The sequence below is a fragment of the Leucoraja erinacea genome, chromosome 13 (genome assembly GCF_028641065.1).
Source record: "Leucoraja erinacea ecotype New England chromosome 13, Leri_hhj_1, whole genome shotgun sequence".
In the NCBI taxonomy this organism is placed as follows: domain Eukaryota; kingdom Metazoa; phylum Chordata; class Chondrichthyes; order Rajiformes; family Rajidae; genus Leucoraja; species Leucoraja erinaceus.
The window spans coordinates 28,322,140-28,334,889 of record NC_073389.1 but is presented as its reverse complement, the minus strand read 5'-3'; the positions used below and the strand labels follow the sequence as shown (position 1 = coordinate 28,334,889).

General features: G+C 38.0%; 1 protein-coding gene across 1 annotated transcript in view; it reads left to right on the top strand.

Annotated features, from left to right (window-relative positions):
• Positions 1-12,750, top strand: part of lamp1a (lysosomal associated membrane protein 1a) — a 54,240-nt gene that overhangs the window by 27,320 nt on the left and 14,170 nt on the right. Inside the window, exons 6-7 of the mRNA XM_055644702.1 lie at positions 9,979-10,101; positions 10,710-10,776. Coding sequence (XP_055500677.1) covers positions 9,979-10,101; positions 10,710-10,776 — 190 coding nt within the window. The remainder of the gene's footprint in view (positions 1-9,978; positions 10,102-10,709; positions 10,777-12,750) is intronic.

Genomic DNA, 12,750 nt, shown 5'->3' with positions numbered 1-12,750 from the left:
ATTTATGGATTTCAGCAAGGCAGTCGACAAGGTTACACATGGTAGGCTGCTTTGGACGGTTAGATCGCGTGTGGTCCAAGGAGAGATAGCTGAATGGTTTAGAAAATTGGCTTCATGTAAGGAAGCAGAGGGTGATGGCGGAAGGTTGTTTTTTGGATTTGGAAGCATGCGACTAATGGTGTGGATCGGTGCTGGGCCCATTGCAATTTGTCATCTATATCAATGTTATGGATGAGAACGTACATGGCATGATTAGCAAGTCTGCAGATGACACAAAAGCAGTTTCTATTGTAGATAGTGAAGATGGTTGTCAAAAATTGCAGCAGGATATTGATCATTTCAGCAGGTGGGCTGAGGGAATGATTGTTAGAATTTAATACAGTGGAGTGTGAGGTGCTGCATTTTGGGATGTCTTACATGGGCAGGTCCAAATAAATGAATGGGAATGCTCTGGGGAGTATTGTGCATGGGGATCGAAGTGTGCAGGTACAGTGGCTTGCAAAAGTATTCTTACCCCTTGAACTTTTCCACATTTTGTCACGTTACAACCACAAACGTAAATGTATTTTATTGGGATTTTATGTGATAGACCAACACAAAGTGGTGCATAATTGTGAAGTGGAAGGAAAATGATACATGGTTTTCAATTTTTTTTTCAAATAAAAAACTGAAAAGTGTGGCGTGCAAAAGTATTCAGCCCCCCTGAGGCAATATTTTGTAGAACCACCTTTAGCTGCAATTACAGCTGCAAGTATTTTGGGGTATGTCTCTACCAGCTTTGCACATCTATAGACTGAAATTTTTGCCCATTCTTCTGTGCAAAATAGCTCAAGCTCAGTCAGATTGGATGGAGATCATCTGTGAACAGCGATTTTCAAGTCTTGCCAGAGATTGTCAATTGGATTTAGGTCTGGACTTTGACTGGGCCATTCTAACACATGAATATGCTTTGATCCAATCCATTCCATTGTAGCTCTGGGTGTATGTTTAGGGTCATTGTCCTGCTGGAAGGTGAACCTCTGCCCCAGTCTCAAGTCTTTTGCAGACTTTAACAGGTTTTCTTCCAAGATTGCCCTGTATTTGGCTCCATCCATCTTCCCATCAACTCTGACCAGCTTCCCTGTCCCTGCTGAAGAAAAGCATCCCCACAGTATGATGCTGCCACCACCATGTTTCACAGTGGGGATGGTGTATTCAGTGTGATGTGCACTGTTAGTTTTCCGCCACACATAGCGTTTTGCATTTAGGCCAAAAACTTCAATTTTAGTCTCATCTGAACAGAGCACCTTCCTCCACATGTTTGCTGTGTCCCCCACATGGCTTGTGGCAAACTGCAAACGGGACTTCTTATGGCTTTTTTTCAACAATGGCTTTCTTCTTGCCACTCTTCCATAAAGGTCCGATTTGTGGAGTGCACGACTAATAGTTGTCCTGTGGACAGATTCTCCCACCCGAGCTGTGGATCTATGCAGCTCCTCCAGAGTTACCATGGGCCTCTTGCCTGCTTCTCTGATCAATGCTCTCCTTGCCCGGCCTGTCAGTTTAGGTGGACGGCCATGTCTTTGTAGGTTAGCAGTTGTGCCATACTCTTTCCATTTTCGGATGATGGATTGAACAGTGCTCCGTGAGATGTATACACACGCTTTTAAAGAGCAAAGCTTACCCGAAACATTAGCAGAATCAACGATCACATTAATACTTAAAAAAGATAAAAACATAGAAGAACCAGGTTCATATAGAGCTATTGCTTTGTTAAATACGGATCAAAAAATAATAGCGAAAACACTAGCCAGTAGATTAAGCAGGTACGTTAGTAGATTAATAAATGGAGATCAAACAGGATTTATACCTAAGAGACACTCATTCAATAATTTGAGACGTTTGCTTAACATAATGCACTCACATAAACCTCACGACCAAGAGTTATCTATTATCTCACTGGATGCAGAAAAAGCGTTTGATCAAGTAGAATGGGATTATATGATTAAAGTATTGCAAAAATTCCAATTGGGAGAAAACTTTATCGCATGGATAAAACTATTATATAACAAACCTACGGCTAGAATATTAACTAATAATATTTTATCCTCGAAATTTGAACTATCAAGGGGCAATAGACAAGGATGCTCATTATCACCGCTGTTATTTGCTTTGGTAATTGAACCCCTTGCTGAAAAAATAAGAACACATCCGGATATTTATGGTTATAATACAAAATACTCAAAGAATAAAATATCCCTATATGCCGATGATGTACTACTGTACATCACAAAACCACAAATTAGTATACCAAACATATTAAACTTAATTGAGGACTTTGGATCCTTTTCAGGATATAGAATAAATTGGAACAAAAGTGAAATTATGTCGATAAAACCAAAAGACTCAACACAGCTTCGGAAATTTCCCTTTAAAATAGCTACAGAAAAATTCAAATATTTGGGAATTGAAATTACTAGAAATTACCAGGATATGTTTAAAGCCAATTATAATCCTTTACTCAAGAAATTGAATAATCTGATTAAATTCTGGAAAACACTTCCGATGTCCTTAATAGGCAGAATAAATGCTATTAAAATGGTTTTCTTACCACAAATTCTATACCTATTTCAATCAATACCTATATACCTCCCAAAAAAGTTTTTCAAAAAATTGGACTCAGACATTACAAATTTTATATGGGATTATAAATCCCATAGAATACAAATAGCACACCTTAATAAACGAAAAGAGCTGGGGGGTCTAGCGCTCCCTAACTTTATGTATTATAACTGGGCAGTAAATATTAAAAATATGATTCACCTGCTGGACAATTCTGCACAGCAGGCGGACTGGATGGTAATGGAAAAAGGGGACTGCTCCCCGAGTAATATAGGAGCGACCATCCTCTCACCAACAAATTTGAATAATAAAAATTATAATAAAAATCCAATTATACATAACACAATAAGAACATGGAAACAAATAAAACAGACTTTAAAATTAAGAAACCTATCTCTTTTAATACCAATAGTCAATAATCCATCGTTTAAACCATCAATCATAGACAAATCATTTATACAATGGGAAAGAATGGGAATTAAAACGCTCGAAGATCTGTATGAATTGGGGAATTTACTATCATTTCAACAACTACAACTGAAATATAATTTGAAAAATAACCAATATTTTAAATATCTTCAAATTTGTGATTATCTGAAAAAACACACAAAAGACTATCATAATATGTCTTCCGACTTATTGGATGAAGCAATGAAGACCAAGGCGGAATCAGCTAATTTAATATCGTACCTATATAATATCATTTTAAACATAGAAATACCCACAACAGATGGAATTAGAAAAGATTGGGAACAAGAATTAGCTATAAAAATCTCAAAAGAGACCTGGGATAATCATTTACTACAGGTGCATAAATGTTCGATCAACGTACGACATACGCTCATCCAATTTAAAACATTACATAGATTATATTATTCAAAAACTAAATTAAATAAAATCTTCCCTAATGTTTCACCAATCTGTGATAAATGCCTATGTCAAGAAGCTACCATAGCGCACTCTTTTGTTTTTTGTACAAAAATCCAAAAATTCTGGTATGAAATATTTGATATTTTTTCAAAATTGATCAATATAAAACTGGTACCAAAACCAGAATGGATTATCTTCGGAATATCGGAAGGTAACCCTGAATTAAACGTGTTTCAGAAGAATTTAATTAATTACGGGCTAATAATGGGAAAAAAGCTTATACTTAAACTCTGGAAAAATGCGCCGACACCAACAATAAAAATGTGGATATCAAATATGTTTGAAACATTACATCTGGAAGAGATGAGATTCCTCCTAGCAGGTAAAGCAGACCAATTCCAAAAGACGTGGTCTATGTTTCTGGACCTATTACAAGTATGAGGTGCAATAGTAATCTAAAAAAAACAAATATATAAATAAGCGGAATCAGGACCTGGTAACGGGAGGTAAAATAACAAAAACAGACTTGGTTGGTAGTCCCCTTTCTGCGGAGTTTAATGTTATAATAGAGCGATTGTTTCTATTTTCTCTTTCTCTCTTTTCTAGGGTCTATTTTCTCACTTTACTTCCTTCTCTAACTTCTTTCCTAAGGGGCTTTCTTTTCCTTACACTCTTGCACTGCACGACTCTCTTGCACTTTCTTTACTTTCCTTACTTCTACCTTTTTCTTAAAGCTCAAAAAAAAAAAAAATGAAGCGGTACTAAAAATGTATTAAGATATATGTGTTGTGTAGAATTGTAATTTACCGTACTTCTAATAAAAAAAAAATAAAAAAAAAAAAAAAAAGGGATGGTGGTGTATTCAGTGTGATGTGCACTGTTAGTTTTCTGCCACACATAGCGTTTTGCATTTAGGCCAAAAACTTCCATTTTAGTCTCATCTGAACAGAGCACCTTCCTCCACATGTTTGCTGTGTCCCCCACATGGCTTGTGGCAAACTGCAAACGGGACTTCTTATGGCTTTTTTTCAACAATGGCTTTCTTCTTGCCACTCTTCCATAAAGGTCCGATTTGTGGAGTGCACGACTAATAGTTGTCCTGTGGACAGATTCTCCCACCCGAGCTGTGGATCTATGCAGCTCCTCCAGGGTTACCATGGGCCTCTTGCCTGCTTCTCTGATCAATGCTCTCCTTGCCCGGCCTGTCAGTTTAGGTGGACGGCCATGTCTTTGTAGGTTAGCAGTTGTGCCATACTCTTTCCATTTTCGGATGATGGATTGAACAGTGCTCCGTGAGATGTTCAAAGCTTGGGATATTTTTTTATAACCTAACCCTGCTTTAAACTTCTCCACAACTTTGTCCCTGACCTGTCTGGTGTGTTCCTTGGGCTTCATGATGCTGTTTGTTCACTAATGTTCTCTAACAAACCTCTGAGGCCTTCACAGAACAGCTGTATTTATACTGAGATTAGATTACACACAAGTGGACTCTATTTACTAATTAGGTGACTTCTGAAGGCAATTGGTTGAAACTGGATTTTATTTAGGGGTATCAGAGTAAAGGGGGCTGAATAATTTTGCACGCCACACTTTTCAGTTTTTTATTTGTAAAAAAATTTGAAAACCATATATCATTTTCCTTCCACTTCACAATTATGCACCACTTTGTGTTGGTCTATCATATAAAATCCCAATAAGATACATTTACGTTTGTGGTTGTAACGTGACAAAATGTGGAAAGATTCAAGGGGTATGAATACTTTTGCAAGCCACTGTACATAGTTCCTTGAAAGTGGCATCACAGGTAGCTAGGTTGATCAAAAAGGCTGTCAGGAGGTCATGTTGGAGTTAAATAAGATATTGATGAGTCCACATTTAGAGTATTGTGTTCAGATTTGGGCACCATGTTATCGGAAAAATGTTGTCAAGCTGGAAAGGGTGCAGAGCAGACCTGAGCATCCATATACCTGCCTAGCTGGTTTTTTTAAGTTGGGATAGTCCCTGCCTCAACTACCTCCTCTGGCAGCTTGTTCCATACAAGGTGTTTCCTTCATTTGTGTAAGGAAATGTCCACAAGCAAATGTTGCCAACTGGAACATTCTTCAAAAAACGTAATCAGATTTGTAAGACATGATCTCCCACACCAGGGCGGTGCAGTGCCATAGCGGTAGAGCTGCTGCTTTATAACAGCAGTGACTCGGGTTAAATCCTGACCACAGGTGCTGTCTGTACTGTTGTTATGTATGTTCTTCCTGTGACCGCATGTTTTTTCTCCGGATGCTCCAGTCTCCTAGCACAGTCCAAAGACGTACAGGTTTGTAGGTCAATTTGCTTCGTTAAAAATTGTAAATTAACTCTTGTATGCAGGATAGTGTTAGTGTAAGGGGTGAACGCTGACGGCGCGGACTCAGTGGGCCGTAGGGCCTATTTTTGCACTATCTCTTTTTTATTTTTTTTATTAATATTTTTATTAGAAGCAGTGTACAGTAGTATAAACCGCGGCATATGACAAAATACTTTTATTGCACATCTTCCATTGTAATTTTGACAAAAATGAAATAGAAAAAGAGAGAAAGCGCAAGAAAGAGAGAAAGTGAAAGAAATAGTGGATGTGTAAACCCCTAAACTACCAAAGAGTGTAGTCAAAGAGTGAGTAAGTAAAAACTTAAAAAAAAAATAAGACAAAAACGAAAAATAATAAAAAATTTAAAAAATTAAAAAACGTGTTGATGTACCTGCTTCATTTCTCACCACACCCATCACCCTGTCCGTAAATCGGTTTAATTCCGAAGTTGTGTTGCACCATTCACCTATAGTGAATCAATGAAAGGAGACCATATCTTTGAAAATTGCACTGATTTTCCTGCTAGGCCGAGTCTCATATCTTCAAGATGTAGCATCACAGACATGCTTGTGATCCACATTTTAAGAGTTGGGGTAGACCCATTTTTCCAGAATTTAAGAATGGTGGGGTTTTTTTTTGCCATTACCAGGCCATAATTAAGGAAACGTCTTTGAAATATTATGATAGCTCAGAGCATGCTCCTGCTATTCCGAAAATAATAAATTCTGTATGGGGGTCCAGTTTAGTTTTTTAATAATTTTGAGAAAATTTCAAAGATTCCTTTCCAACATTTATGGAGTTTTATGCAAGAGGCAAAGGAGTATGTTATAGTTGCTTCTTGAGAAATACATTTGTCGCAGATAGGAGATACATTTGGAAAAATCTATTCAGTTTAGTTTTTGAGAAGAAGGGTTTCGGCCCGAAACGTTGCCTATTTTCTTCACTCCATAGATGCTGCTGCACCCGCTGAGTTTCTCCAGCATTTTTGCGTACCTGCGATTTTCCAGCATCAGCAGTTCCTTCTTAAACAATAATTTTTGACTAATATAGTCTGCGTATTATTTTAAATTGGATTAGAATATGTCTAACATTAATCCAACAATTATGTATAGGAGATATTTTTCCCATCTGTCTTTGGAGATATTTAGACTTAATTCGTCTTCCCATTCTCTTCTAATTATGTCTGACGATGGAACTTCTATATTTAGCAGGATATTGTACAAGTATGATATTAGATTATTTGCGTTTCTATTCATACCTTCATCTAATATATCTGGCAACAGAATTTGGTACTCATGGGTATATGTTTTCAAATACCTTTCAGACTGTATTTCGACTGTAATTTCTGGAATGATAGAAGGTTTCCCATTTCGTACAAATCTCCAACCTTTTTAATTCCTAGTCTTTCGCCAATAAATAAACATTTTATCTATAATACATGGTTTGAACGACAGGTTATTAGCTATTGCAGAAAGAAGAGATAGATTTCTTAATTTAAGAGTGAATTTTACTGGTCTCCAAATTCGTAAAGTGCTATGAATAATCGGGTTTTTCTCGTATATTGTGTTCTACAACTTTATTGGGGATAGAAGGATGGCGTCTATATTAAAAGGCAAGCAATCCTCTCTCTCCCCATTACTAACCAATCTACCTGTTGACATGCATTATCCAACCAATAAATTACATTTTTAATATTCGCTGCCCGATAATAGTATAAGAAATTTTTGCGATATCTCTAAAGTCTACAAAACCATGCTGACTATCCCTGATCAGCCCCTGTCTATCCAAATACACATATCTTATCTCAGAATATTCTAGTAATCTCCTACCACAAATGTGAAGCTCACTGGCTTATCGTTCACAGGCTTTTCCTTGGAGCCCTTCTTAAATAGAGACACAATATTAGCCCTCCCCTGGTCATTCGGCACCTCACCTGTGTCTAATGATTTGTATATCTCATCAATTTCTTCTCTTAAAGTTGGCATGTGGATTGGTTGGAGCATTCAAATTGGCTAATTAAGCAGCTAATAAAAAGTAGGCAAGGTGAAGAAGAGTGACCGTGAAGGTTACAGGGAGGCCTGATGGAATATGAGACATAAATAAGATAGACAGTCAGATTGATTTAATTGAAGTGCCACTAAACAAGATCTAGCCTCTTATTGTCCAGTGGTGACAGGATCCAAGACTATGATCCTACCCCACAAAGCTTTTGCAGTGGCTGTATTTTGGAATGTTCCAGTTGGCAACATTTACTTGTGAACATTTCCTTACATTGGAAGACCAGCAAAACTTTTAAACAGACGGAAATACATTAATTTTTAAACAGACGGAAATACATTAAATTTTTCCCCTCTTATCTTAAACCTATGTCCTCTGGTAGACACAAACTGCTGTGGTAACTCAGTGGATCAGACAGCATCTCTGGAGAAAAAGGAAGGGTGATGTTTTGGGTTGGATGGGTCCTTTTTTCTCCTGAGTTGCTGCCTGATCCACTGAGTTACTCTAGCACTTTGTGTTTATCTTTGGTATAAACTAGCATCTGCCATTCCTTGTTTCTACATTATTTTCTCTGGTTCTTGATTCCCCTACCCTGGGTATAAAATATACTTCCATAAGACCCCCCTCCCCCTCAACCTCCTATGCTCTAAAGCAGGTGTCTCCAAACTATGGTCCGCGGGCCACATCCGGCCCGCTGCAAGCTCTTAACATGTTCCGTGCGGCGGGCTATTTAGTGGGTTCTGTGGCAGCGCGGGAACTTACGCGTCAGTTTGCCGTTGGTCAGGGGTCGGCAACCTTGTTCTGCAGAGGGGCCCAAACCCATGTCTGAGTGGATGGCGGGCCACATCTTATCAACTCCAAAGCGCTAGAAGGAACTCTGGGGCGGCAGGGGTTAAAGATCGGTGGAAGGAGGCGCTCGCTTTTGGTGCGGTGTGCAGCAGAATAGAGTCGAGTCTGTGCTGGTGCCAAGTCTGTCCTTCCCTGGGCTGTGCCTCCAGTGTCCCGCTAGGGGATCGTCGTGGCAGCTGACAGAAACCCAAGAAGGAGGAGAAAGTGAAGAAGTTCTTTTAAACAAATTTTCCCTCCTTCCCCACCTCACCCCGATCCAACCGGAGAAGCCGGAGACTCCCGCCTGGAGAAGCGAGTGATTGATAGCAACCTTCCGGCTGCCATGCAAATCCCGCAACCGCTGTTGCCTTCGGTGTCTTACACCTCAATACACAGACACACATGCCACACGCACAGGGCTGGCTTCAGCTGCCCGAAGCAGAAGCGCCTGTTGTGATTCCCAAGGCGAACCCCCCTTGGGTAGACTGAACTTCAGGAGGGTTGTGTTTACAGCGAGAACTGAAGGATCTCCTCACCACTCACACGGGGCCTGACCCTAGTCGGCAGCGCAACCACTGTCAAAATTTAAAAAAGCAGTTCCATCCTTCCTATTATTGTGGTTGCATAAACATTTATGATTTTGTTGGTCAACCTTGATTGATGGCTATAAGTTTAGTTTTGAATTTCTTTTATTTAATTTACTTAAGTTCTCTTTTGAGTTCATTAAATTTATAAAACTAACATTTCTTTATTTTTTCCTACGACCTGCAAAAATGTGCCAAATATATAATGTGGCCCTCATGCTGAAAAGTTTGGAAGCCCCTGGTCTAAGGCAAAGGACCTAGCCTCCCCAATGTTTCCTCACAGCTCAGGCCCTTGCCTCCTGGCAACATCTTTGAAAATCTTCTCTACTCCTTCCAGCTTAAAATAGGTGACCAAAACTGAACTCAATAATCAAAATTTGGCCTCGTCAACATCTTGTACATCTGTAACATAGTATCTCAATAGTCTGACTGATGAAGTTGTGTTTGATTATGTGCATTAGTATGGAATGTGAATCTGGTTGTTGCAGTCCTTCAACGTTACCTTGAGGCTGAAAACTTGCCTTTCTGAATCTTTTTATATTGCTTTATGGCTGAAAGTTTAAACAACATTAATTCAGAAACAATCAAGCAATGATTCTCAACAGACATTAGAAATAAGTTCAGAAGAACTTATTTCACACAATTTGTACATGTATCCACTGACATTTTAATTTTAAACCCTTGTAATATAATATTTAGTTCATTATTTTAGAAATAATGTTTCAACGTGGAATGCTGATTTTTGTTTTGCAGATAACAACAAATGTTTTTAACATTGATCCCCACCAAGTAACTGTTAGTGGAAACTGTAGCAGTGATCATGCATCCCTTCAATTGACAGATAATTGGACCATGCTGACTTTTCAGTTTGTTGTGGTGAGTTAAGTGTATTAAATGTACTTGTACCTGAATTTTGCATGTTTTAGCTGAATGCTTTCTTTCGGAAAAGGCTCTTTCATTATACTCTAACTTGCTTGACTTTGAGTAAAGCACATTGGTGAGACAATAGAATTTATTAAAAAGAATCAGAAATAAAGTACTTTCTCCCTAATGTGTTGTTATACACCTTAAATCTAAATGAGAATGCCCTGCACGTCCCTGAATGGGAGCCCGCACAGTAATCTGGTCTGTAATCGCTTAATACACAAAATCTAATGGATCAGTGGATAAGTATAAATGAGTAGGAAGGAACTGCAGATTACACCAAACATAGACATGAATGGGTGAACTGGGTGACATTTCATGTCTCCAGACTAATTATAAAAAGTAGTTTGAATAGTCTGTTTGGATTTATGTTTTGGATTTCTCAACAAAAAATAGTTAATATATTTAACACACTAAACTCAAATTGTAAGTCAAACTGTGTTTTCTAAAGTGCCTTTTCAGAATAATGTCACTGGCCTTAAAGAATTATCCTTTTTGCTCAAATCTGACCGTGTATAAATTCAGCTTGGTTTATAAAATTTTGGTATCTCTTTATTCAGAATACTACTCTCAACAATTTTTATCTGAAAGGGATCTTGATCTCCACAAGCCATGTTCCATCTCCAGGTAAGTTTCAGATTTTAAAAACGACACCATTAAGTTTAGCTGTGAGCTATTATTTGGAACAATAAAGGTACACATACTACATATTTCAAATACTCAGTCTCATGGAAAACAAGATTAAATCAACATCAATTTTCTTGTAAATAGTTTTCACGGTAATAATTTATTAGATTTCCATTAATTTTACAAAATAAAATGTTATTAAGAATACTTTTTTGCATGTCCTGCAGTTTGACTACTGCAAAGGGACTGTAGGTCTTGGGGAATGTTGGGGAGAAGGACCTAGGAACACATGTACTTGGTTCCCTGAAAGTGATGTCACAGTGAAGGTGATGAAGAAAACCTTTGGCATACTGGCCTGCATCACTTAGGAATAGAGTTTGGCAGTTGGGATGTTATACTTAAATTGTGCAAGACATTACTGAGGCTGCATTTGGAGTCTTATGTAGGTATGTTACAATACTTACCTTCAGCGGCGCTGCAATTCTGCCTCTGGCCATGTGCGCGATTTTGGCGCCTTTGGGGGGGGGGGGGGGGGCGGCGGGGTTAAAAACACGGGTTTCTCCTACCTTGTCCTGGATTATATTTCGTTGGAGTGCAAGCTTTTGCTGAAGAATCGTTCCGACGGGCGTTCTGTGTATTATTTTTTTTTTAATCGCCCGACAAGTTCAGCGCTGGAGTAATTTTAAAATCAGCTTCTAAAGCCGACAACGGGGACGGATTTCAGGTACGGGACAGGTAAATGAAAGCCGTTTATTTTATGTATAAAAGTGCTCCTTAAGATGCCTTTAATTCACATTTTACGTGGCGAAACAGTGATTTTTTTTTCCCCCATACGAACCGGCAGTATTTTTCCTGCCGACATGGGGTTTAAATTCACCACAACCGCAACGTTCCAAATGGTCGCGTTCCAGAAAAACACACTCGCAAGCTGATTTAATGGCCATTAATTTACAGGTATTAAACATTAAATTCTTTCCATTTGGCCTATAAATCCATGTCAATTATATTTAAAAATTATGTTGTATTGGGATTTCTTGTGTGAATGTTATTTGGACACTTAGGCTATTTAAAAATGTTAATCTATTCTTAAGAAATTGATAGATGTTTAGATCTAGTAATTGAATTTTGTAATTAGCTACAATTAGGTAACTGACTAATTATATGCTTTAATTTCAAGTCACCTAAGTAAGATTGTTTCATATTTGTTTCAGAATGCTTCAATCTACAATAACTGAACATTTATTTCAGTTCTCTTAATTTGTAAGAAAGTTATGGGCTTTTGACTGTCCTCGATCTCAGCTTTTTAATGGAAAAGCAATAGGGAACAAGATGCTAATTTCCGAGTATGAAAATGGCCATAACCTTTTTAATACTGAAGATATGAAAGTGAATTAGGTGTCAAATTAAACTTCTTTTTATGCATTATCTGATGAGATAATTTACAGATAAGGATAATTTGATTTTTTTAATCTCAAAATTTTGTAACATTGCTATCTTATGCTCAGTTTTGGTTACCTTCTTTTAGAAAATATGGCATTAGGTTGGAAAAAGTGCAGAGAAGATTTATGAGAATGTTGCCAGGACTCGAGGGCCTAAGCTATATGGGGAGGTTGGGCAGGCCAGTACTTTCTTCCTTGGAGGGCAGGAGGCTGAGGTGATATTCTAGTAGTGTATAAAATCATGAGGGGAATATTCTATATGGAACGAGCTGCCAGAGGAAATAGTTGAGGCAGGTGCAAAATAATATTTAAAAGCTATTTGGACAGTGATATGGAGAGGAAAGGTTTGGATGGATATGGGCTAGATGCAGACAAATAGGTCTAGCTTGGTCAGTATGGAGGAGTTGGGCCGAAGGGCCTGTTTCGGTGCTGTACTGTATGCTTCTGACTTTTAGAAATGTTATTTTTTCTGTTTGAAATTAGTCTTTTTATAATTCTAAATTAAAATTTATTTTTAAATAAGGCAATCGAGTAA